The 26,705-nt window shown below is 43.7% G+C and overlaps 1 protein-coding gene across 3 annotated transcripts in view; it reads left to right on the plus strand.

The window, feature by feature from the left end:
- LPAR2 (lysophosphatidic acid receptor 2) overlaps positions 1–26,705 on the plus strand; it is a 59,008-nt gene that overhangs the window by 23,621 nt on the left and 8,682 nt on the right. Inside the window, exons 2-4 of one of the 3 annotated variants that reach the window (XM_061614475.1) lie at positions 16,016–16,171; positions 19,054–19,183; positions 20,485–21,236. In XM_061614475.1, the coding sequence (XP_061470459.1) occupies positions 20,504–21,236 (733 nt within the window). In that variant the 5' untranslated portion in view covers positions 16,016–16,171; positions 19,054–19,183; positions 20,485–20,503. The remainder of the gene's footprint in view (positions 1–16,015; positions 16,172–19,053; positions 19,184–20,484; positions 21,237–26,705) is intronic. The other 2 variants (XM_061614473.1, XM_061614474.1) reach the window with 2 other exon arrangements.

The following is a 26,705-nucleotide window of genomic DNA, read 5'->3' on the forward strand; positions in this document are numbered from 1 at the left end:
GTTGTTATTGTACTCTTATTATTGCTATTTTAGATTGTATTGGATATTGTTATTGTTCGCCGCTCTGAATTCTATGAACTAGGGCGGGGTATAAATTATTAAAATAAATAAATAAATAAATTAAGCTGTGGCTTAATTCTCAAAGACTTGCATTGTAGCAAGGGGAGTTTTAAAAGAGGATTTCTGGGTATGATATGCATGTCAGTTCTATTTAATATGCAAATACTAACGCTTCATATGAATACATTTTTTTAAAAAAAATCCTGCACTGACAAAATGATCTAGAGGAGTTTACTGTACAAGTGGGAATAAGTGCCACATAAATACACTTCAAGGCATCTCTTTCCTTTTCACTATCTGCAAAATGTTTAGATTTGTATAGGATTATATAACAACAAGCCAAATAGCATGTGTCAAATATTTAGTGGTGTAGCAGAATGTATTTACCAGATTCACTGTCTCTCTTGCTCTATGCCGTTGCTTGATGGGTTTTCCCGCCACGTGGCCCTCTCTGCGCGCCAGGGCCAGTCTTGCAATGCAAACAAATACAGTATGTGTATTGAAGCGACACACACATGCGCACACACGCATAGGCAAGGAGGTTTTCCCGCTCCTTCATTTTCTAATGCAAAGCAATGAAGGCCGGCGTGCCATAGAGATAGCAAAAAGGCTAGAGCGGCAAGTTCAGGCTGTGCTGTACGGCTTATAGAGAGACAAGGATCAGATAGCAGTAAAGGCTTGCGCCATAGAGATAGCAAAAAGTTAGAGCGGCAAGTTCAGGCTGTGCTGTGCGGCTCGATATGACGTCCACGGACCATGACGCCACCTCTCCGGCCGCCTCTTTCACACCACCTCACAGGCTTCCCGTGCCTGCCTGCTCGCCCGCTCGCTCAACCGGCAGCCCACCTGCTCGTTCGCGCGCACGCACACACACAACCTAACATTATTTTCACCAAGCGCGGGGTCCCTCAAAGTGCCGGGCCTGGGGCAACTGCCGTGCTTCCCGGTGCCTAGGGGTGCCGCTGCTCTTGGATTCCAACTTGTCATTCAAGTCCCAAGTAGCTTCTATGGCCAAGAGTGTTTATGTTAAGAGTTGCCAGGTGTGTTTATGTTAGAGTTGCCAGGTCTCTGGTTTTTGCCTGGAGACTCTGGATTTTTGGGGTCCTCTCCAGGTGAGTCACCTCAATCTCCTGACTGTCAGTTTTCATTTAAAAAAAATAAGTTTCTAGGTGGTCTACACCCCCCCCACAACATCTGTTAAATGAGCTTGTAGCTGGCTGCTCTAGCCCTGCCCTTTCAGGTTTGTAGCCAATAAGTGAGGTCAGGGTTTTGATTGACAAAGGATTTGTTGGCCTCCAGACAGTAGCTAGAACCCACTGCAAGGCCAAAAAGCTGTTGTTTTTTCCTACTTGTCTGAAGATCTCATAAACTGAGTAAGCTAAATTTTCTCTCTTATATGCAAGAGATCTAAATCCCATTACAATGTGTTATGCTTTTCTAATTATGAGGAGTCAAACAAGTTTAAATTTTCCTGGGCTGTTGAACAGGGTAGTTTGTCTCATTCATTGCCTGTTTTGAAAATCTTCCTAATACGAAGATTTAATCCTATACTTACTTTTCTGACAGTAAAGCTGCAATGCTAATCCCATATACTGGGAGTAAAGCCCATTGAATGCAATAGGACTTCTGAGTAGACATGCTTAGGATTGTGCTGTAAATTAATGGGACTTTTGAGTGAACATAGCAAAGGATTGTGTTTGTGTTGTAAATCATTTTCTCCCCCTCCAATCCTATTTTTTTAAAGCAATTGGGGACGGCTTACCTAAGTGTCACTGCTTTTACTTGGTGGGAAACTAATACTGATTTTATTTTTTAAAAAACAATGTTCTGCAATGCCCAACTGGTTTTAACAATAAACTATTATAAGTGGGGTGTGTATTTTACATGTTGAGTGTGTGTATATGGAGTCTTTCCAACATCCCTGTGTGGTAGGGTTACCGATTGGAAACCAAAGCAGCTCACAAGAAGAAATAAATCCCTTTAAAATCGAATAACCCTAAAAACAATTATGAAACAGTGGCATGATTCTGAATTTTGGGTTGGGTGAGTGAAGTACCTTATAACGAGGTTGCAGTTCTGTGCACGCTTCCATGTTTGAGTAAACCCCATTGAATACATTGAGTAAACAAACATAGGATTGCACTATACTTATATTTACAGGTTTTGTAAAGAATAAACATCTATGAGAGCCAGTGTGGCAGAGTGGTTGGAGTGTTGGACTACGACCTGGGAGACCAGGGTTCAAATCCCCACACAGCCATGAAGCTCACTGGGTGACCTTGGGCCAGTCACTGCCTTTCAGCCTCAGAGGAAGGCAATGGTAAACCCCCTCTGAATACCGCTTACCATGAAAACCCTATTCATAGGGTCGCCATAAGTCAGGATCGACTTGAAGGCAGTCCATTTCCATTTTGACGTTCATGCTTACATAAATATTTCTTCATACTATGTCCCGGTAAGTATCTGATTTCACACTATGGTTGTACATTATTATTTCCTCTATATTTTAAGTGTGCCCTTCTTCCTAGGGTGGTCATGGTCCCCCTCTGTTGTTTTCACTCTGAGGAGCAAATTAGGCTGAGAGATGGTGAGTAGCCCATGGTCACCCAGTACACTTTGTAGCTTATTTCCATTTTAAAAAATTAATTAAAATGATTTACATGCAGGCAAAGTTTATGACATAGATCCACACAATACATTTAAGGCACATCCAACTCACATTTAAAATGCATTTCTTCCCCCAAAGAATCCTGTGAAGCGTAGTTTCACCCTCACAGTTATAGTTCTCATCACCTTTAACAAACTACAGTTCCGATGATTCTGTGGTGTGATTCATGTGCTTCAAATGTGTGTTGAATGTGCTTTAAATGAATGGTGTAGATCTGCCCTAGGTATGCTGTGCATTCATTAGTGAATTGAAAAGATCAGTTTTAAAATACACTTTTTTAAACAGGGGAAGGGGTGTAGCTCAGTGGTAAGGCATATGCTTTGCATGCAAAAGTCCAAAATTCAATTTCTGGAAAAGACTATTGCCTGGAATCCCGGAGAGCCAAAGCTAGTCTATGTCATAAGTATTAAACTAGATGGCACCAAATGGCCTGAGTCGGTAGAAGGCAGATTCCTTTGTTCCTAAAAGTGGAAAGAGACCCAAGGGCCACAGTGACTCCAAAATTTATGTATTTTTTTACATTTATATACTGCTTTATTGTAAAAAAACTCAAAGCGTTTTATAGAAGGAATTAAAACAATAAAATTATTAGCAAAAAGAGTTAGACAGGTATTTTAAAATATTCAAAATAATTAAAGCAACAATGAGTTAAAAACAGATAAAAAGCATAATAGCTTCTACATGCCTGGATAGGCCTCCCTAAACAAAAATGTTTTTAGCAGGTGCCAAAAAGAGTACAATGAAGTGCCTACCTACTGTCAGAAGGCAGGGAGTTCCAAAGCATAGATGCTGCTACACTAAAGGACCAATTTCTTACAAGAGCAGAACAAGTAATATGTAGCACCCTTAACATAGAAAGCACACCTTGAACTTTGTCTAGTAACAAATGGTCAACAAGTACAGATTTCAGAGCAGAGATGTTATATGCTGACAGGGAGAGTCTCACTCATGTCAGCTATCATGCCACAGCATTCTGCACTAACTGCAGCCCCTGTGTCAGGTTGTGATGCATGGGGATTTCTGTGACTTGGTTAACTGGCTCCCAGGATTTTTTTAGTTTTGGTTAAAAAGCCTGACTGGTTGTGGGATGCGGAGTTTTCTGCCTTACTTGTAGGAATCTTGTTATGGTTGCTATGGTATTGCATTTAGGAAATCATCACTGTATTTTGTTTTTCTTTTTCTATTTGCATTTCGTTTACCTCTGACCTCACTCCCTTACATCCATAGAAGCAACAACAGTGGTTCCATGTGCTCAGCTCAGCCCCCTTAAACCCACTGATGATGCACCTTGTTGGCTGCATGATGGTTTGTTTCTTGCCCAATAGTTGTAAAAGAGAATTCACATACTGGGATATGTGACTTCAATCACTGTTGTTCCCTACTGCCTTTGAAGGTAGACCAAACTATGTGTGTATTCTCTCTGTCAGTTACTACTCAGTGGAATTGGGTTGGCTGTGAAAGTGATTTTATAGCTGCCCACAGGTTAGGCAGGAAAGAGTGGAGAATCTTCTTAACTCTTACTCATTTCTTAAACCTCTCTCTGCAGTGAAGGGTCAAATTTGTAAAGAAGTTTGGAGCAGCCACGTTAAAAGGCAGGCAGGGCATTCCAGGCAGGGGGTTGCCAACCTTGCTTGGATATCGATATCTTTGCAGAGGATCCATAATCAAGCCTTACCAATAGCACAGTCCGAACCATAACGACTCAGAAGTAAGCCCTGTTGAGTTCTATGGGGCTTAGTCTCTTAGTAGGGCCACATTCACACTGTACATTTATTCTACTCTTATTCCACTTTAAACAGTCATGGTTTCCCCCAAAGAATCCTCAGAACTGTAGTTTGTGAAGGGTGCTGAGAGTTGTTAGGAGGCTCCTATTCCTCTGACAGAGCTCCAGTGGCCAGAGTGGTTTAACAATCAGTCCTTCTTCCCAGAGACCTTTGGGAATTGCAGATCTGTAAGGGCAATATAGCTTTTCTAAAACTCTCAGCACCCTTCACAAACTATACTTCCTAGGATTCTTTGGGGAAAATCATGACTGTCTAAAGTGGAATAATAGTGGAATAAATGTACAGTATGAATGTGGCCTCAGTGTGCTTAGCAATGCAGCCTTCAAGGGCATCTATCTTTATTCATGAGTGCTCTTGTCTAACATCTCCACAACACCAGGCTCCCTTCTTCCTACAGTGGCTTTTTAGTGACTGGCCTGGCTTGAGGGCACTTAAACCCTTCTTGCCAGAAGCAAGTAGGCTAGATTAAATGTTCCGTATCCAGGCGCCCTAAGCAAGTGAGAAGGAATGATCCTGTCACTTCAGCTGGATCTGGGAACACCCTCATTTAGCTAAGATTTCTGTTAATTTCCAATCAGAGAATTTTTTTTGTTTTAGTGTTATGCTCCAAGCAACTGTAGTTAATGCTTTATGTATCATGCTTATAAGGGCCCATCCCATTATATCACTAGAACCTGCCCCTGAAATCTCAGGGTTTGGGATGCTTCTGACCTGGCAACTCTATTTTATGCTCAGCTTTAGACTGATTCATCAGCTATGGCCGTTTGTGGACTGGGATGCCTGACCTCAGTTGTCCATGCTTTACCAGTGACCTCCCATCTGGTCTACTATAGTGCACTGTATGTGGTGCTGCCCTTGAAGATAGTCCAGAGGCTGCACCTACTATAGAATGATAGGAGATAGGAGGCGGCTTGAGCGGAGATGGAGACGAACTCCCGACGGATGCAATTATGTGCTGGTTTGTGCTTCTACTAAGCTGTATGTAGGAGCGGTGAGGGCAGCGAAAAAACAACATTTCGCTGCCACTATTAAGTCATCTCTTTGCCGCCCAGTGGAGCTTTTTAGAGTTGTCTGAGGGCTACTCCATCCAGGCCTTCAGGACACGGTAGAATCATCGGTGGCCCTCTGTAATAGGTTTGCTGAGCACTTCCAGCATAAGATCTCATGCATCCGCCGTGACTTAGACTCCCAATTTATAGCAGTTGATCCTAATGAGGTGTCCGGAGCACAGTCTTGTCATGTTTTATTGGATGAGTTCCAGTTGGTTCAGCTCGAGGACGTGGACAAGGTACTTGGACAGGTACGTGCAACCACTTCGATACTGGATCCTTGCCCCTCCTGGCTAATAAAAACTAGCAGGGATGGAACAGTTGGCTGGGCCAAGGAAGTGATAAATGCCTCTTTACGAGAGGGAGTGGTCCCTGGCTGTCTGAAAGAGGCGGTGGTGAGACCACTTCTGAAAAAACCTTCCTTGGACCCAGAAAATTTCAGCAGCTACAGGCCAGTAGCGAATGTTCCATTCCTGGGCAAGATCTTGGAACGCGTGGTTGCTGGCCAGCTCCAGGCACTATTGGATGAAACCGATTATCTAGATCCATTTCAGTCGGGTTTTAGGCCTGGTTTTGGCACTGAGACGGCCTTGGTCGCCCTGTTTGATGACCTATGTCGGGAGAGAGACAGAGGGAGTGTAACTCTGTTGATTCTCCTTGATCTCTCAGCGGCTTTTGATACCATCGACCATGGTATCCTTCTGGAGAGGCTCGCGGAGTTGGGAGTTGGAGGTACTGCTTGGCAGTGGTTCCACTCCTACTTGGTGGGCCGTCTCCAGAAGGTAGTGCTTGGGGAACATTGCTCGACACCGTGGGCCCTCCAGTGTGGGGTCCCGCAGGGGTCAGTTTTGTCTCCCATGCTTTTTAGCATCTACATGAAGCCGTTGGGAGCGGTCATCAGGAGTTTTGGAGTGCGTTGTCATCAGTACGCTGATGACACGCAGCTCTACTCCTTTTCATCTTCTTCAGGTGAGGCTGTCGATGTGCTGAACCGTTGCCTGGCCGCGACAATGGACTGGATGGGAGCTAACAAACTGAGGCTTAATCCTGACAAGACTGAGATGCTGTTGGTGGATGGTTTCTCTGATCGGATAGTGGATACATACCCTGTCCTGGATGGGGTTACACTCCCCCTAAAGGAGCAGGTTTGTAGTCTGGGAGTCTTTTTAGACTCTTCCCTTTCACTTGAGGCTCAAGTAGCCTTGGTGGCACGGAATGTGTTCTACCAACTTCGGTTGGTAGCCCAGCTACGTCCCTATTTGAGTAAGGAGGACCTTACATCAGTTGTTCATGCTCTGGTAACCTCGCGTTTGGACTACTGCAATGCGCTGTACGTAGGGCTGCCTTTGAAGACAGTTCGGAAGCTACAGCTAGTGCAAAATGCGGCGGCCAGATTGTTAACAAGGACCAAGCGGTCCGAGCATATAACACCTGTTCTGGCTCGCCTGCACTGGCTACCAATATGCTTCCGGGCCAGATTCAAAGTGTTGGTATTAACCTATAAAGCCTTATACGGCGCAGGACCATGATACTTGTTGGAACGCCTCTCCTGATACGAACCGGCCCGTACTCTACGTTCTACTACGAAGGCCCTCCTCCGGGTTCCGACTCATAGGGAAGCCCAGAGGGTGGTGACAAGATCTAGGGCCTTCTCAGTGGTGGCCCCCGAACTGTGGAATATTCTCCCCGAGGAGGTGCGCTTGGCGCCGACATTGTTATCCTTTCGGCGCCAAGTTAAAACCTTCCTCTTTTCCAAGGCATATTAATTTAAGTTAACTTAATTTTAAAATCTGCTGTGATTGATTTTAGATTACTTTATTTTTATATGTTTTTGTTGTATTATACTATGTGATTTTATTGTATTTCTTGTGTTCACCGCCCAGAGAGCTATTGCTAGTCAGGCGGTATAAAAGTCTAATAAATAAATAAATAAATGAGGCTGCTAGATTGGTAAATGGGACAGCCTACATGACAGACCATGTGTCACCAGACTTGAAAGTGCTATACCGGCTACCAGGGAGCTACTGAGTCCAATTCAAGGTGTTGGTACTAGCGTACAAAGCTTTAAACAGCTTGGGATCCAAGTCCCTAAAAGAGTGCCTCCCTCAGTGGCAACCATCTCCATGATCTTGGATATCTTTGGGAGTTCCAGGGGTCTCAAAATAGCCTGGGAACAAGACCTGGAGATAAATATCCCTTTGAATGGATGGGAAAAACTATGGTCTGAATTGCCTCTATGCACAATATTGGCCAGAGTCAGGGAATCGGCGCTCAGAGTCATTCACAGATGTCACAACCCTGGTGTCGCTTAAACCATATTGAGCAACAGATTTCAAATCATTGTTGGAGGGGCTGTGGGGAAAGGAGAATTCTACCTCTAGTGGTCATAGTCAGGTCGTGTGTAGATTTGGGAATTCCATTTGTAGCTTTATCTCTAGTGTAACAGGGCAGATTGTGATTCCTGATCCACCTCTGAGACCACAAGGGAGAAGTGGTGCACAGAAGCTTAATTACCTTCCTGCTGGCAGTGGCCCAATCAGTGATGGCATGCCATTGGAAAACAGCTGACTTCTCTGTGGAACGTTTGGTTGTTCAAGACTGGCAGCTGGCATAATATGAAGAACTTACCCAGCATTGCAGGGCTAGTAGAGCCCCAAAAGTCAAAGACAAATTTGTTAACACATGGATGTCCGCCATCCTCTGTGTAGGGGAAAGGATCGCCTTTTATGATGTCTCTTTGGAATGACTTATGCTCACGTGGTGCTGTCAGTGGTCAATCTGCGCAAAATGTAAGGACCTCAAGATAGTCTCACATAAATGTGCCAGTGTTGTGTTACTGCAGGGTTATTACTGTTGTGGCTTGTTTATGGCTTTGTTATGCTTGCTCTGTATTTAACGAATTGTGGAAATTTTAATTTAATAAAAAATACTTTCAATAGCAACAACAAAACATCTTGGGCCCTATCATTGGCAGGAGAGACTCTGGTGCCACCACTGGGTGCTCCCCACGTGGCATTGACCCATGACAGGGCCTTCTTGGTGGCGGCTCCCAGGCTGTGGAATGCCCTCCCTGGTGACATTAGCAACATTTAGGAGGAACTTAAAAACATTCCTGTTTCCCCAGGCATTTGATGGCTGAAAGATACAAGTCCTGGGAACTTTGATATTATTAGCTGTGGGGGTATGTGGCAGTTTTAATTATTTTAAATATGTCTTTATTTTATTCTTAATTGTATTTTTTAAACTATTTTGGTGTTAGCCATTCTGGACTCCTTTAAGAGGAAGGGTTAAATAGAAATGTAATTAATTAATTAAAGTGCTTTAGAATAGGTGTGGGGAGTTGTTAGCCCTCCAGATATTGCTGAACTACAACTCCCATTTTCTCTGGCCATTGGACAAGTTTGCTAGGACTAATGGGAATTGTAACATCTGGAGGGCCAAAGGTTCCCTAGCCCTGCCTTTCCTTACTGTGAATCTCAGTTGCTGCTCTTACAGTCAAAAAGTGCTCTTTAACTCCTTCTCTTCTTCTTTCTTGTCATCAGCAGAGCAAACCAAAGCCTTTGTTCATGTGGGAAGGAAGGAGTTAAAGAGCCCTTTGGCTGCTTAGGCAGAAGTGAATCAATAGGTGGAGCCAATGCTGCCCATCCCTTTCAACCACTACTCAGTTAAAATTATTCTCCCAGTTAAATTACTGGCCCAGCAGGATAGCCAGTTGATGGGGGGGGACTTTTCTGGCATACTCGTGTGCAGCAGTTTGATCAGTAGAAAACAGCAGGGCAAGCTTTTCACAGCATGGAGGTAAATATTCCTTCTTCCCTCCTATTCCTTGTTTCCTCTTATGCCATGTCTTTTTTCTGATTGTGATCTTCAGGGAAGGGATTGTCTTTGTACTGATTGTTATAAGCTACTCTGAGAGCCCTTTTGGCTAAAGGGTGGGGTACAAATGCCTTAAATAAAATATTGAAATAAATACATACATAACTGTTAATGCAGGGACAGGGAACCTGCAATCCTGCAGGTGCTGTTGGGCTACAACTGCTATCATCCCTGACCACTGGTAATGGTGGCTCGGGCTGATGGAAGCACATTCCAACAGCCACAATGGGCCACAGATGTCTCTGTGCTAATGTCTGCATATCTCGCCTAGTGTTAAAGGCATAGCTTTAGTGACTCATTGAGTAGTTGGCAACCGGTGACTGGATGTAGTACAAACTACATGAGGTTCCTGTATCTTTGAGAGGGTTTCAGCAGGTGAAGCTTCTCCCTTCCTGCAGGGCTGTGCTATTCCCCTCCCATTCATAACAACTGTGCAAGAGGGAGGGTTTTTCACTTAGCCTGTCTGTTGTGGAAGTGAGGCCTCCATTTTCCTGTTCTGTTGAAGATGGCCGTGAGGACTCCGACTGCACGTGCAGGCAGCCTTTAGAACAACTGTCTATGCTTCTTTTTAACAAAAGAGAGACCACAGTAGAAGCCTCTTTGTTGCCCTTGCTGCATTTGGGATATATGGAGGAGAGGTCATTTCTATCTGTGGTAGGCAATTAACTGATCCTCCAGTGAGAGAGATTAAATTATTCATTCTTTTCTTATTGTTTGGCCCCAGATGTGAGCTGCAGTGATGTTATCTAGCTAGCCTTGGTTAATTTCACAAACAAGAGCTGTAGGACTCCTTTTGACAGAGCCCTTTGTCTCTGTGTCTCAGACCCTGTGTAAGTTAACTGTTTACCAAGGATAGGCCCTGCATTCTGGACCAGTCAGTACTTTTTCGTACCAATCTTTGGGATATATTTTACAAACTTGGTTATTGGTGGAGTTGGCATTCTTGTGATTTCAGCCCCATGCTCAGATACTTGTTATATGTTCCTTTAAGATTCTGCTGGAGGACCTGTTTTGAATACTATGTCTTAGCCCTGATATGCGACTGGATGCTCAGAAGGCATTTTGTGGCCACAAGATGTGGTCTGCAAGATTACATAGCTTATACCAATAGGACCCGCTCTCAGAAAACAACTGCAGGCTACTTTAGAGTTTGTTTTTCAAAAATGCCTTCTTTGGGATTTGTAGCCTCTTGCTATAAAAGTCAGGATGAGATTCTAGTCTACTTTACAGGGCTGCTGTGAAGGTAAAGTCTAAGAATGTGGATATGTGTGTGTGGAGTGCATCAAACACTTACAGTGCATTTGATATAAGTGTCTATTAAAATTATAATTATTTTGCTATAGGCGAAGTGTGTGCAGAGGGGCAGCTTTGTGTGTTTTGAAGACCCTGGAGGCTGTAATCTCTGTCTGTGGGCTCTATGCATACAGGGGTATGTGCCCCCCACCTCGCAGTTCAGGGATGGAGAACTGTGTTTTGCATTTACCAAAAGCATCTCCAGAAGTGGCCCCTTTACATTTTCCCCCACAGGAGTTAATAGCAACTATTCACTTATCAGGGCTCTGGAGTCGGTACGTCAAACCTTCGACTCTGACTTCTCTATTTTTCCACTGTCTGACTTCGACTCTGACTCCTTCATAAATGGCAAATGTATATTGATTTATGTTAAAATATTAATATTAAAATATTAATTTTATTTTGAAGCCGGAGTTAGTACATTTCTACTGACTCCGACTCAAAATTGCTTCCAACTCCGACTCCACTCAAAATTGCTTCCGACTCCACGACTTCGAGTCCACAGCCTTGTCACTTATATCAGAAAAAATAAAGTGGTGCACTCAAATGATATAGTATTGGATTTGGGGCTAAACCTGCTTATTTGCCCTTGAAAGTCCCAGTCATTGACAGCCATGTCTTCCATCTGCATAGCTTCCGCATAGCTTGTGTTTCTTCTTCACACAAAAGTGTGACAGGATGTTTAGGCCCCATCTTCACTATACATTTAAAGCAGCAGGATAACAGTCATGGTTTCTTCCAAAGAATCCTGGAAACTGTAATTTGTTCAGGATGCTAAGAGTTGTTAGGATACCCCTATTCATTTCACAGAGCTACAATACTCAGCATTCCCTGGAAAGAGGGATTGGTTGATACTCTACTAGAGTTGCAGTTCTGTGAGGAGGAATAGGGGTGTCCTAACAACTCCCAGCACCCTTAATAAACTACAGTTCCCAGTATTCTTTGGGGGAAGCCATGGCTGTTTAAAATTAGTTTGTCGTCCTGGGCTCCTACCGGGAGAAAGGGCAGGATATAAATCAAATAAATAAATAAAAAATTGGTATCATACTGCTTTAAATGTATAGTGCAGATGGGATCTTAGTTGTTAATGGAATTGGGACCAGGCCAAAGTGGTTGTGCTTTTGTTTTGTTTTGTATTTTTGCTGCCCTAAGCAAACCCTACAGTGCCCCCTTCCCTGAGTATTATTTTATCTTGAGCAGCCTAATAATAGTACATTAAATGAACAAACACTGTCTGGGATTCAAATTGTGCTTCCATGTTAGTTAATCTGGATCTAACTGCTACCCTCAGATTCTTGAACAGCATCGCTAATAGATCAGAATCTCCAGTGCATCCATAAGCATATGCTAAAAATTTAACCCGTAAAGACATTTACATAGCTGAGAAGGGTACCCTTGGAATTCTGGTACCTCCAGCTTAGTTTCTTTCTGTGATTGTACTGGCCCTGGGTGGAATGATGTTGTTACAATGTTGATTAGACAGGTTACATATGCATTAAAAATGATACAGTACACATCAGCACTGACAAACCAATTGGAACAGGACATTTTGTATCACTAACTGGTAGGACTTTTGACTTTTAGCATTAAACACATGACATCTGAGACATCTGTTTAAACCCCTAGATCCCAAAGATTAGGCACCCATCTCTCTTGTCTGCCTCTCTTTAATTTAAATGTTCATGTCTAATTTGTGAATGACTAAGCACAGAGCAAATGTTCATAAAGTGAATATGGAAAGATTCTTAAGCTGTTTGTTTCTGTACTTTTTTGGTTCGTTTATAGTTAGGGCTGTTTATCTGTGTCTGACTCATGATGTTCAAACTCAAAACACTTGGAGTTAATGGTGCAATCCATAAACAGATTTAATCAGAATTTTTGGATTTACTCCAGTTAGGTCTCATTGATTTCTGGGGGAGGCTAAATCAGCTTGCATCCACATTTTCCTGTTATCTGTTTTGTAAATCAGGCTGGATGATATGAGATATTTCTCATAAAGGAATCAACTGCTCAGCAAGATTTGGAATCCCTGTAGAGGATGAGAGAGATGGGTTTGTGCTCAAGCATAATTTCAAATGTCACCTTTGTATCTCATCACCTATGACAAGATGTGTGTGGGGTCAGGGCTAAGGGATGTCATGAGGATGGGTTCAGTGGAGGGTCATAATGAAGAGCAGAAGAATGTAGACTTGTCCATCTTAACATATGTGCATGGAAGATCATATCTCCAAAGATACCTTAGAAGCTCTCAGAAGCAATCATTCGCTACGATGATTGTGGACATGTCCATTTGTTAGAGAGAAATCATGTGCCCTTGCGCATGAACACTGTGGCTGTAATTGGAGCCAATGGTATTTCACTACTAACTCAGAACTATAACCTGTGAACAGAGCAAATGTGATTTTTCTACAGCAAGAACTAAAATGAAGGTTACTGTGGTGCTGCTGTTGGATATTGTCTGATACAGCTGATGAGCAACATACATCCCTCTTACCCCCTATCCCCCATAGGAAGCCACTTGATATCAATCAGACGGTTGGTCCATCTAGCTCAACGTTGTCAACATTCAGCAGCAGCAGCAGCAGCTCTCTGAGGTTTCAGGCTGGTGACTTTCACAGCCCTACCTGGAGATGTTGAAGGCTGAACCTGGGATCTTTTGCATGCAAAGCATGGGCTCTGCTACTAAGCTATAGACCTTCTTTCAAATGCCCCATACAGTTTTTTAAAGGTTGGTAGAGGATATATTTTTAAAAAATGTATTTGTTTATCATTCTTCATACAATTGCATTCCAGGATGGTTCACAATAAGAAATTGCAATAAAACAATAATACGATTATTAAAATACTGCAAAAACACAATTATAAAAACACACTTTTCAAATAGAGGATGGGTGCTTATCCACTTGATCAGATAGACATTTTAGTAGTTCAATTTTCCTTTTTGTTTCAATTTTCAGCAAAAGGGGAAAGTGAAGAGTAGTGTTCATGAGATGTTCCTTACATCTGTCTCAGGATTGTGTAGTGAAATCCTGACCAACCCCCCCCTATCTTGTCCTTGCAAAAACAGTTCCCTATTTTGCATTCTCTGCCTCCTTTGGGATTCTTAACCGGCGCCTGTCCTGGAATCAGCCACTTGTAATGAGCGCCGAAGAAAAGCCAGCGGCTGCAGCTGCATCGACATGGGAGTGCCATTGGATTGCTGTTTGGCCACTGAGCAATAAACAAACCCCAGACCATTACCATTTGATAATTTCTGAGGCACAACAGCTGTGGTAACAGAAAATGTTGGCAACGGCATCTCCCACGCCCACAACTTGAGGAGGAAATATTCCTGAGGGAGGGTTTCTTCTTATCAGATCTAGGCAACTTTTCCAGGCTTGGCCTCTATCTTGTCCAAGAGTTCTGCCTCTTCAGCAAAACTGAGTGGGCGAAGTGAGGGCTTAAGCGTTACTTCCTGTCATTCTTCATCCTCGATCAGCTTCTTACTTTCTGCAAGCCACAGCCGTTCAGTTTGTCTGTTATCCCCTCCCCCCGGCCTGAACTAAGGACTTTGGCCAAAAGTGGGCAAGCTGGAGTTTGGTTCACTTGCATATTATCCTGGTATGGATTGCTATTTTTTCCACGCATCCCCCATCAAAGACAGGATGGGCCTTTAACCACTGGATGTCTGTCAGGGACTGGAACAAATACAGCTTTGAATTAGTTGTTAAAGTTTGACTGTAATCCATCTGCTAATTGAGCAGGATCTGTCAAAGGGGGTGTGTGATAGGGATGAAGTAGCCATCTTAGCCATATCTGTACCATACATTTAAAGCACCCTTATGCTGCTTTAGTGGTCATGGCTTTCCCCAAAGAATCCTGGGAACTGCAGGTTGTTAAGAGTGCTGAGAGTTTTTAGGAGACACCTATTCCCCTCATAGAGCTACAGTTCCCAGGATTCTTTGGTTCTTTGATTCTATGACTGTTAAAGTGGTACAAGAGTGCTTTAAATGTATGGTGCGGATGTGGCCTTGTATTGGTCCCAGTGCTGCAATTGCATCCATTTCAGGATAGGTGCAGAGAAGTATAGAACTGTTCTGTGGAGTGGTGGAAGATCTGGCTGGCTGGCTGGATGCTTGAATGACAGCTCCTGGATGGGTGGGGATGTTCTTCACAGCTCCTTAACCAACTTTTCAATCAATCCTGGATCAGGTGAACGGTTTTAATTGCTCCCCTGCCCCAATCCAGTTCTTGGATTATGTGGAGTCATGACTGTGTGAACCCGGCTGATGTGGCAGCAGCCAGGGTTGTATGTGTTTCATGGAGGCGAAGGCTACAATCGGCTACTAGTCATTATGGCTGTGTACTGTTGCCAGTATTGGAGGTGGAATGGACATGAGTGGGTGGTGGATGTGAGAGGGAAGAGTGCTGTGGGGTTCATGTCCTGCTACCCATAGGTAACTGGTAGGTTGGCCATGGTGGGAACAATTTGCTGGACTAGAAGAGCCTTTGCACTGTTCTAGCAGGGCTGCTCTTATAAAAAATATTAAATACTAGGGGAACCACTCCTTAGATACTGCTAACCCCCCACCCCCATACACTAACCCATTAGACCAGGGTGGGAAACCCTGGGGGCCTACTTTGACAGGTGGGCAGGGCAACCCACATGTAAATCACATGACATAATTGTGACGTATGACTGAAAGGAGGGTTGACCTTCCCACCTGTGAAAATACCACCATCAGAGGTTGAAGGGGGGGGCAGAGATGTAAAGCCTGTCCTGTGCAGATACATTCAATCTTTTGCAATCCTCCCCTTGCTTTTCCTTAGCCCCTTCTCCGGATGTTGGAGGTGCAAAGAAAAGCCAACCCCATCTACCTCCGCTCCCTTACCAAAGCCCCACTACCCCCCCAGCCCTCACCAAGCCTCCCTCCCTACCCACCACACTCCCTTTATACTGGCCGAGCCTCTCAGCTTAGCACTGGGTTTGGGTGTGCAGGAGAGATTTCTGCAAGTACCTCTGTTGTGCACCCAGACCAAGCAGGATTGTCATCTGTGGTGGGCAGCCCAGGCAAGCCACAGGGAAACACTCAGGACAGGCCGGGGCAACTCCACAGCAACTGTCTTGCTCTGCTGCAGCCTGCTGCTTCCTTCCTCCTTGTTCTCCACTGCTGAACCTGAACCAGTGTAGTCACTGAGGCAGTGGCGCAGCGGAGCAGGATGATTGCTGAGGACTGCCCCAGCCCGTCATAATTGTGCCTCCACAGATTGCCTGGATCACCCACAGCTGCTTCCCTCCTCCACAGTGCCATCCACCTACAGATGGTGGTGAAAACTACAGCGTGACAACAGCCTTCTTTGAGCTGCCAGGCCATCACAGCAGCAGCAAAGGGCAGCAAATTACAGCATGATGACGACGACTTTAGAAAAATATGTAATGGGAAGGACATGCCTGGTTGCCAGTTGAGTACACTTCTGTATAATTTTTCTCATTTAGCAGGAATGACAGAAGTATGCTATATGAACATAGTTGTTGTTATGTGCCTCAAAGTCAGCTACGACTTAGGGTGACCCTATGAATCAGCGACCCCAAGAGTATCTGTCATGAACCATGTCAGGTCTGTGGCTTCCTTTATGGAATCAATCCATCTCTTGTTTGGCCTTCCTCTTTTTCTACTCCCTTCTGTTTTTCCCAGCATTATTATCTTTTCCAATGAGTCATGTCTTCTCATGATGTGTCCAAAGTAGGATAACCTCAGTTTCATCGTTTTAGCTTCTAGTGCCAGTTCTGGTTTAATTTATTCTAACACCCAGTTATTTGTCTTTTTCACAGCCCTTGGTATCTGCAAAGCTCTTCTCCAACACCACATTTCAAATGAGTTGATTTTTCTCTTGTCCCCTTTTTTCACTGTCCAACTTTCACATCCATACATAGAGATCGGGAATACCATGGTCTGAATGATCCTGACTTTGGTGTTCAGTGATAATCTTTGAATTTGAGGACCTTTTCTAGTGCTCTCACAGCTGCCCTCCCCAGTCCTAGCCTTCTTCTGATTTTTTGACTATTGTCTCCATTTTGGTTAATGACTGTGCCGAGGTATTGAATCCTTGACAAGTTCAATGTCCTCATTGTCAACTGTGAATGCGAATATACTGCCTTCAAGTCGATTCCGACTTATGGCGACTCTATGAATAGGGTTTTCATGAGGCTGAGAGCCAGTGACTGGCCCAAGGTCACTCAGTGCGCTTCATGGCTGTGTGGGAATTCAAACCATGGTCTCCCAGGTTGTAGTCCAACACCTTAACCACTGCGCCACATGTAAAGTTACATAAATCTTCTGTTGTCATTACTTTAGTCTTTTTGCTATTCAGCTGTAGTCCTGCTTTTCTGCTTTCCTCTTTAACTTTCATCAGCATTCATTTCAAATCATTACTGGTTTCTGGTAGTAGTATGGTATCGTCTGCATATCTTAAATTATTGATATTTCTCCCTCCAATTTTCACACCTCCTTTATCTTGGTCCAATCCCGCTTTCCGTATGACATGTTCTGCGTATAGATTAAATAAATAGGGTGATAAAATACACCCCTGGCTCACAGACCACTGGTGCACATAGCTCAGCCTTGTCTACTCTGGCAGCAGCTCTCCAGTATTTCAGGCAGGATTCTCTCCCAGCCTTATCTGGAGATGCCAGGAACTGAACCTTGGACTTCCTTCATGCAGAGCAGTTGCTCTACCGTGTAGCTATGTCCCTTCCGTATATGACAGAATGCAGTTTTGCTGGTCATGCTGAAATCCCACCCCAGCTGCTGAATATTTTGTTATGCCGTCACTCTTGCTTCTGAGATTCTGGCAGGCATTATCCACGTATGTTCAAGCATACATTTGCAGTTATAAATAATGGGATTATTGGGAGTATTGTGTAAAAAGTATTCCCAGCGTGGAAACTGGGTGTCTGTTTTATGAAGATAGAGTGTCTCAGGAAGCCAAATTCTGTGCTGCTTTTCTGGGTGTGCACAGTCAACACTGCAGTCTACAATAGCCAGCAACCACTTGTTTGATTGCGGTGTAGAGCAAAGATGGAAGCATTTCCTGCTGGCCCCATGTACAGCTGGGCTCACAACTACTCTTCTTAGCAAGATCCTGTGACTCTTAAACGGAGAGTGCCTTCTTGGCACAGATGGTCTTGAAAGCACAATTGCAACAAGCCATCTGCATCCGAGAGAGGTTAGGCCTCTTTGCGAATCTGGCATCAAACTCTCAGTAAAGAAAGTAACGTTCACATCTGTCAATAAGAACTTGGCAATGTGCGGATTATTCACCAAGCCAGCTCAGGAGCCAAAGCAGGTGTTAGTTGAGGCTTCAGGGGTTTCTCTATGCACAAGCGTCATTGGTGTCTCCTACCCCTGCCTCTTTGTCTTCACTGTGCACCTCTGCCAAAACATCTGAAATTCTTAAGAAAGCCCAACTTCTACATTTGAGTTATGGAAATGGTGCATTATTTATTCTAAGCACAGATATATTTTTTCTGGCACACTTAGTATTCCGTGCATCCCCCATCCAAATATCATTCCTGTGTGTAACTGCTTGAGCTAATACTAAGTGGAATGTAATAGGCATGTATGCACGTGCCCTGGGGATCAGATGTTCCATTAGGAGTTTGTCCATAAACAGCTAATTAATCTTATTAATACAAGAGATTAATTTCCATTATTAAATATCTTGTGTCACTGCCTCATTCAAGCATTGCTAAGAGCATAGGGACAGAACATAATGTTAAATGCATTACAAGTTTACAACCTCAGTCATTGTCCCATCCACACATAGGACTACAGCCAGAAAATAACTAGTTACAACAGCCACCACACTCTTGTACCCTGCCATATTGATTGTTCCTAAACGCCTTCCAGAATAAGATTGCTTCCAGTCGGGTATAATCTTCAAACCTTCTGCCCTCTTTTTAATGAAACAGGCACCTAATTTAGTGCATTGGCTCTTCCAAAGATAAAAATCTTTCTCTTTTTCTAGAACTTAAAAAAAAAAAAAAAGTCGAGGACAGATGTAATCAGCTTACCTGTCCTCATATCTATGTGGATCAGATTGAAAATGGATGATGGAATATCAGGGAGTTGTGTAATTGCACTTTTACATAGGATTGCTCCTTTTTGTTTGTGTGCAGTGGTAATTGTCAAATCTTGAATTGTGAAGTTGCTGAGATATATGTATGAATTTATCTTTTTTAAAAATGGGCTTGATCTTGGAAGTGTGTCGTCCTCTGAAGCAGAACAGGGACTGAGCATATAGGCTGAATTCTTAAAACGTTCTTTTGCTTCCCATTCACTAGCTTGCATTTTATCACAGTTCTTCTGTCTGGAACAGAAGTGGAGGCTGCTGTCTGTGATACCCACATCCCTTCCTGTGTGTTAACGGCTTCAGTGACTACAACAGATGCCCTCAGAAACCTGAGATAAGAGGTCTGTTGAATAGTTAACTTGGCCTCCCCCCCCAACATGGTGCCCTCCAGATGTTTTGGACTTCAACTCCTATCAGACCTAGCTAGCACCATTCTGGTCTGATAGGAGTTATAGTCCAAAACGTATACAGGGCACCAGGTTGTGGGGCAGAGAAATCTGAGCTACCTGCTTTTCAGTTGGTGGATTGTATCTAACCGATGGTATAGTCACCATTTTTTTCTTTTATCTTTCTCATCTTGAAAAAAAGAAAATCAAGCATGTGAGAAAGGGAAGAGGAGAAAGGAGAAAGAGGGCTATATGCAGTAAACAATGAATAAAGCTACTGCAGGAGTCACCAACATGCCATCTGCAGGTGCCAGTGTCCGCCATGACCTCCTATGACACCCACGAAAGACATCAATAAATATCCATTTTGTGTTAGTCGACGGCAGCCATATTGTGTTACGCCATGTCCTGTGGCAGCCATCTTATGATTGGCACCCACTCCACTTTCTCAAACTTCCACATGTGCCCACTAGCCCAAAAGGTTGATAATCCCTGAGCTACTGAGTCGCATGTAAAGACTTAAGAATGTTGGAAGACTGCTGGCTTGGTTTATACTGGAACTTGGGTTATATTCCTGTCCAGATCGTAGTTTTAACATCACCCTAATATGGGCAAGTTCCTCCCTCTCTTCTTCCATCCTCCACAGTTCAGCTGCTCTGTTGCTGCTTGTTTTCTTCCTAGTTGTGGGGGAAAGTTCAGTTTCTGGTTTCTCACTGTAGTAGTAAGCCAGAACAACCACTCAGGCAGAAAAAGCAACTTCTGGGTCAGGGATGAGGAACCTATGGCTCTCCAGATTTTGCACAACTCCTGTCATCCCTGACTGTTGGCCATGCTGGCTGGGGCTGATGGAAGTTGGAGTCCAACACAACATCTGGAAGGCCACAGATTCACCACCCCAGTCTAGGTGGTGTGTGTACATGTGGAAGCACTACGAGTTAGATGCTGGCTTTCTGTTCACCAAGATATTGTCAAAATTACCTGTGGTCTTTGGCTGGAGACTAGCAACCCTACAACAGGTTTGTTTATCTTAAATGAGCGAGGCCATGTGGGGACAGCTGCGTCGGGGGAATACTGTTAGCGCTTGGAACAGTTTTGTGTCTTGGATAAGAAACTGGAGAGCAACCTGTGCCTGATGTGAGCAGGAAATATTAAGTCAGCAGCCCTGTCTTCCTGTCTCCTCTCCAAAGGTTAAAGGTAGGCTGAACAGAAGACTTTAATCTGTTTTCTGTTTCTTCCCACCCCCCACCCCACTGCAGGGGTTGCCAATTTGAAAAGATGACCAGGTGCTATGATAATGAGACAGTTGAGTTCTTCTACAACAACAGTGGAAAGAAGCTGTCCCACGAATGGAAGTCCAAGGATATCGTGGTGGTAGCTCTTGGCTTGACCGTCAGTATCATTGTACTGCTCACCAACTTGCTGGTCATTACAGCCATTGCTATCAACAAGCGCTTCCACTATCCTATCTATTACCTGTTGGGGAATCTTGCAGCTGCTGACCTCTTTGCTGGCATTGCTTACATGTTCCTGATGTTCCACACAGGGCCCAGGACAGCCCAGCTTTCTCTCAAGACTTGGTTTATCAGGCACAGCCTCTTGGATACCAGCCTGACTGCCTCGGTAGTCAATCTTTTGGCCATTGCAGTGGAGCGGCACCAGACCGTTTTCACCATGCAGCTCCACAGCAAGATGTCTAATCAGCGAGTAATGATCCTCATCTGCTGTATCTGGATCACAGCCCTGCTGCTGGGCCTCATTCCCTCATACGGTTGGCACTGTCTGTGTAATCTGGACGATTGCTCCAGGATGGCTCCACTCTACAGCCGCAGATACTTGACCTTCTGGGCCATCTCCAATCTCTTCATCTTCCTTATCATGGTGGTTGTCTACACTCACATCTTCATCTACGTCAAGAGGAAAATGGCACGGATGTCCAAGCATACCAACTTCCATCCACGCTATAAGGAGACAATGATCAACCTCATCAAGACAGTCATCATTATCCTCAGTAAGTAGATGTTTCTTCAGACCTTCAGTTTCTCTGCAGTCAGAGTTTCCTTTTGGAACATAGGCAGATGTTTATTCTTTCCCTCTATAAAATGCTGGCACCTTCCTCAGTTATTGATAATGTCCCTTTTGCTGGTGGTTCCAAATAGCAGCTTCAAGGAAGGAAAATTATTAGGTGATAGGTAGGTGGCTGTGTCAGTTCTAGACGGTGATTAGCTTGGTCTGATAGTCACAATTGCGGCATATAATGCACCAGGTTGTTCTTTCTGTGTGTCTGTGCCAAGATTGCTCTGCTGGTGGGCCAAAAACTAGGAATCTGGGAAGATTCCAGCTCAGATCTGGCCTCTATTATAAAATTGCTATGTGGCTTCCTGAGACTACAAACACCGGCCATCTTCTGATCTGTCCTTATCCATCCCTTTATGGGATGAAATCTATAATAGTTTATAAGTGTGGTTATAGGGGAATTTGCCCTACCATTGCAAATAAAGTTACATATCATGCTAGTCCAAGCTCTTCTCTCTCTCTGTTTTCTAGCCAGCCTATCCACACATGCTTATTTTATTCATCTGTGGGCTTAAATGGTGGTGGAGGGAACCTACTTTTGTAACACTTCCATGCCTGGAGGTAATTCCTACTCCCCACGAGCAATCAAGTCAAAAAGTTCAAGTATGACTTACAGTTCTCAAGCCTGTACAATATGCCACCCTGCTTTTTCCCCATCTCTATATCTTACTTATTTTCATTTCTGCCCTGTTTATCTGTATTTACCTTTTTATCTTCATGGGACAATTGGAAGCCCTGCACAAATTGCACATGGAATCCCTGACTTGTGCTCTCTTTTAGTCATCAGTTGCTGATTTGTTTCCCCACCCCACCCCCAAATGGTACTCTCATCTTAACTGCTACAGCTGTACTGTTCACAGAGCTGCTAAACTGTGGAGTGGGCTGGGGTTGCTCTCAGCATATGCTTGGGCTAAGAAATAAAGTAGGAGCCAGGCCATCCTTTGACTTAGAGTGGATGGGCAAAGTTGCTTTTGACAAGGCCACATGGCCCAGCCACCAATGCACAGGAGGACATTTTTGAGCACACTCTTTCAAGCATCCTGGGGTCAGCAACATTGAACAAGTGGAAGATCCAGTTAACAGTAGAACTACCACTTGTAACTTTAACACCATATTACTGGTAGCTCCACTGTGGACTGTAGAAATAGAAGGAGCACATCCAGTAGTAGTAAACCAGTGTTACAAAGAGCCAGTGCAGGTACCCCCTAAGATGTCTTTTATGTCCAGATATATCCTAGTGTTTAGCACCTGGCAGGGTTGCTATGCCTTTGACCAGTTATGTTACTGGCAAGAGTTCGTGAAGCTTTTCCCAATGGGCATTGGGCCTGTGACCAGATGCATGATCGCCCCCCCCAATCTTTCTCCAAACGAAAAGTTACTACTTCCTTTAAACAAGTTTTTAAGTGACTTAGGTTTAATTTGAAAATAGAAATGGACTGCCTTCAAGTCGATCCCGACTTAGGGCGACCCTATGAATAGGGTTTTCATGGTAAACTGTATTCAGGGGGGTTTACCATTGCCTCCCTCTGAGGTTAGTCCTCCCCAGCTGGCTAGGGCCTCCTCAGCTTGCCACAGCTGCACAAGTCAGCCCCTTCCTTATCCGCAACTGCCAGCTGGGGGGCAACTGGGCTCCTTGGGACTCTGCAGCTTGCTCACGGCTGCACAGGTGGCAGGGCGTGTGACCCCGAGCCACTCACTGTGGGGGTGACCTTTAGTTGGCCCTTGACACCCAGGAGACACAAGCGGGGATTTGATCACAGACTCTGGACTCCCAGCCAGCCTCTCCTCCCTACTGTATTTAATGGGTTTAATTGTATTTAATGGGTTTAATTATGTTAATCTTAGTTTTTGCTGTATGTTTAAATTGTTGATTTGATGACCAGGTGGTTTTAAATTGAATGTAAAGTGTTTTTACTCGATGTACACCGCCCAGAGAGCCTTGCTATGGGCGGTATAAAAATTGAAATAAATAAATAAATAAATAAATAAAATAAATACTGTGCTATACCAGCTGTAGGTTTAATTTAGTGCGAGAATAATTGAACATAAATGAAAAACATTTATCAGAATGGGATAGTTGATATACTTATTAATAATAATACCATTCAAAATAACCTTTGGAAAATGCATAATTTTTGCACTGCAGTTTTTTTTAATGTATTATTCAACATCATTTTGAGACATGTACTTTATATCAATTCAGGCTAATTTTATGCTGTTTCCAATGGTCTAAATAGCCTTACTTTTTTTTTTACTTAGTACAAAGGAGGTCCAGAGAATCCATGGTGGTCCTAAATTTCCTGCAAATACTGTACACTAATATTAACTTGATGTTTGAAGAACAGGTGTTTCATATTTGACTTTACTTATTTTTGCTTTTTTCGTATTTTTCTCACTTTTCTCTTCTGTGCTTTAGACTTGTATTCATTATGTTAATTTCACCCTAAAACAATGCCAAAATGCATGTAGTCATGTTCCAAGTATTCTAGTCATAGACCGAATAATCAGAAGAGGTGACATGCACTCCCATGTATTAGCTTTCTCTTTATCTGCTACTGTAGTGTACTCTTCCTTTAAGAGAACAGTGGGAAATGCTTCTTGAACAGATGTGGACTGGAGCCTAGCAGTTCTGTGAACTGAACTGGGGGCTACTACGGGGGCCTAGCAGTTTAGGTCTCAGCTTGATACTCTTAAGCTGAGAGTTGCTAGGATATGCCCTGTTCCCCTCACAGACCTTCAACCAGAGTGGCTGTTAAACCACTCTGGCCATTGGAGCTCTGTCAGGGGAATTGGAGTCTCCTCTCAGCACGCTTCACAAACTACACTTCCCAGGATTCTTTGAGAGAAGCCATGACTGTCTCAAGTGAAATAAAGGTCTGGTGTGGGTGTGGCCCCCTGGTTAAGCAAGCCCAGCAGCTGTGAGTTTGGCTGTTAGAACATTGACAGTTGGTTCTTACTGAGCATGCCTGACATTATCTTTGAATTCAATGTAAAATTTATAAAATTAATTAAAAATCAGCCAGGCATTTAAAAAAAAAAATTAAACTGCGGAAGATGAAGGTCAGAGTATGGGGCAAGGTCAGTAATAGGATTACAGGTACTCAGTGAACACAGCTGAGTTTCAATAATTTCAAAAATTATGAGCCCCGACAGAAAAATTCCAAAAGGGGTCTGGGTTTTTTTCTCTCTTTTTATTCTTTGAACTCTTGATTCTCGCTGACTGTTTTGTGTATCACCATGAAAATTTAGAGGGTTGTTAAACAAGTGTTTCTGAGTTAAGGACTGTAAGTTTTGTAAGGTTTTGTTTTGAATGAGCTTATGGGAAGCATCAGAATGGTATGGGGGGATATTTTCAATTTAACATTGCAGAATGTGAAAAATCCATGCTGGCTATAGTATACAGCCACTCTCATGGCTGTATAATGTTGGGGCTTATACAAGACTTGGATATGTTGAGATTTGACAACAGACGCTATAGACACTCTCTGTTCTGTTGAGATAACAAAAATTATTTTGTAAAGTATTGTTTGTTTTTTCACAGTCCAGGTCCCCAGAGGCCCAGGCCCTCCAGATGTTTATGCCCTGGGGATTTTGCCCCCCTGCTCCCCCTCTCCTTATCCCTGCTGAGGTGCATGGTTTGTAGGAAAAGGTGGGGCCAGAGGGAGCCCTGTGTTCCGAATTTTTCTCTGCATGCAGCTGGTGAAAAGCACAAACCCTTCTGATCCGGTACAACGATTGCCGTTTTACCGCTCTGGAAGCTACTTCTGACCTAGTCCCAAATTTCAGAGAACTGCTTTCAGAGCAGAGCGATGGGGAGCTGCTGCTGAAGAAAGTAAGCAAAAGGCTCCATGATGCCTATATATGGTGCATGCTGTGGCTTGCTTGTCCTGGATCAGAACTTGAGCTGGAAGTTGGCTGAATGCCACAGAACTTTGGTGGGACAAGAGTGTGCATGAAGTAGCAGACAGAGATTTGAACTACACTTGGGGAAGTCTGGGTTCACTCAGCCACAAAGTTATATGGGTTATCTTAAGCCAAGTCATGCATACTCTCTGCTGAACCTACCTGACAGGGTTGTTGTAAGGAGAGCTAACCATGTACTCAGCTCCTTAGGGGAACAGTAGGATAAAAGTGAATAAGTAATAATTAGAAATAAAAGGAATGCCTTCAAATGGCTCCCTTAAACAGAACTGTTACAAGAAACAATCTTTAGATTGAGAGCAGCAAGTGTAGCAAAAATAAAGTGGCATGCTTTTATGCCATAGCTAGAGAGAGAGATGTGTACTTCAAGTAGTACAGAGGTGCATATATGAATGCAATATGTAACTGCTTTATACTGACTCAGAACATTAGTCCATCTAGCCTTGTATTCTCTCTGCTCTGGCAGTGACTCTTCAGTGTCCTAGAGTGCTTCCAGCTGGGTGTTTATGGTGGGATCATTGGTGCCTCTGATTGACATTGTTAGTGTCAATGCCAGCCTCTATCCCCCTCTTTTTTAAAAAAATGAGGATTTACCTTTTCTAGGGACAGTCCGAAAAGTAAAAAGAATCTGTTGTGAACGACCTGTTTGTGACGTCTCATTGACCTATTGCACCCACCCATCTTATCTAGAAGCACTTTAGACTTCTAAAGCACTTTAGAATGGACTTCCCTAGGATTGCTATTTGATCTCCACTGTACTGGAGATTGAACGTTGGAACTTCAGCATGCAAAGCTATGTGAGCTACCATTGAGGGATGATCCCTTCAAAGCGAGTGAGGTTGCTTTGAAGCATCTATAGTGGTACAGGATTTTGAATTAGTGCCTTGAGACAGAAAGCCAAGCTGGCATGAATCAAAAGAGCCAGCCTCTGTGATTCACCCCAAAGTGGCTGAGTCTTTTTTTTTTTTTGAAGGGGAGTGTTTTACTTTGCCCAAGGAAAGAAGCAGAAGGTTGCTCTGCCTTGACTGAGATGGGATGGAATTGAGCCAGGCCTTAACAGGGTTGCACTAGAGATGTCTGCCAAAGCTTAGTTCCCTTGAGGGCTTAGAGTGAGCCAGGAGGATGTAATCAGACCTCCTCCTGTGCACTGATGAGATATCTTGGCTTTGCGTAGGTGCGTGTGGACATGTGGCAGGGTGCTTCTTGAGGTCTTGGTATGGGCAGATGATGAGGATGTGAGGAATGTATGACCAGACCAGAGGGGAAATAAACTTCATTCCTCAAACAGAACGCAGAGTAGCTTTTCCTCGTCAGATGAAATGTGCACTTTTTAACTTTAAGACATGAATTTGAGCTTTGTTAAGCCGATAGCAAAATTGGGCAAACGGGCTGCTCCTTCTAGAATATGTTGGGTTTAGATCATGCTGGCTTAATAGCAGCTTTTCCCTTTTAACAGTTTCAGGTCCTCAGGCTCCAGGTTTAG

Source organism: Rhineura floridana, chromosome 3, assembly GCF_030035675.1.
Source record: "Rhineura floridana isolate rRhiFlo1 chromosome 3, rRhiFlo1.hap2, whole genome shotgun sequence".
Taxonomy (NCBI): Eukaryota; Metazoa; Chordata; class Lepidosauria; order Squamata; family Rhineuridae; genus Rhineura; species Rhineura floridana.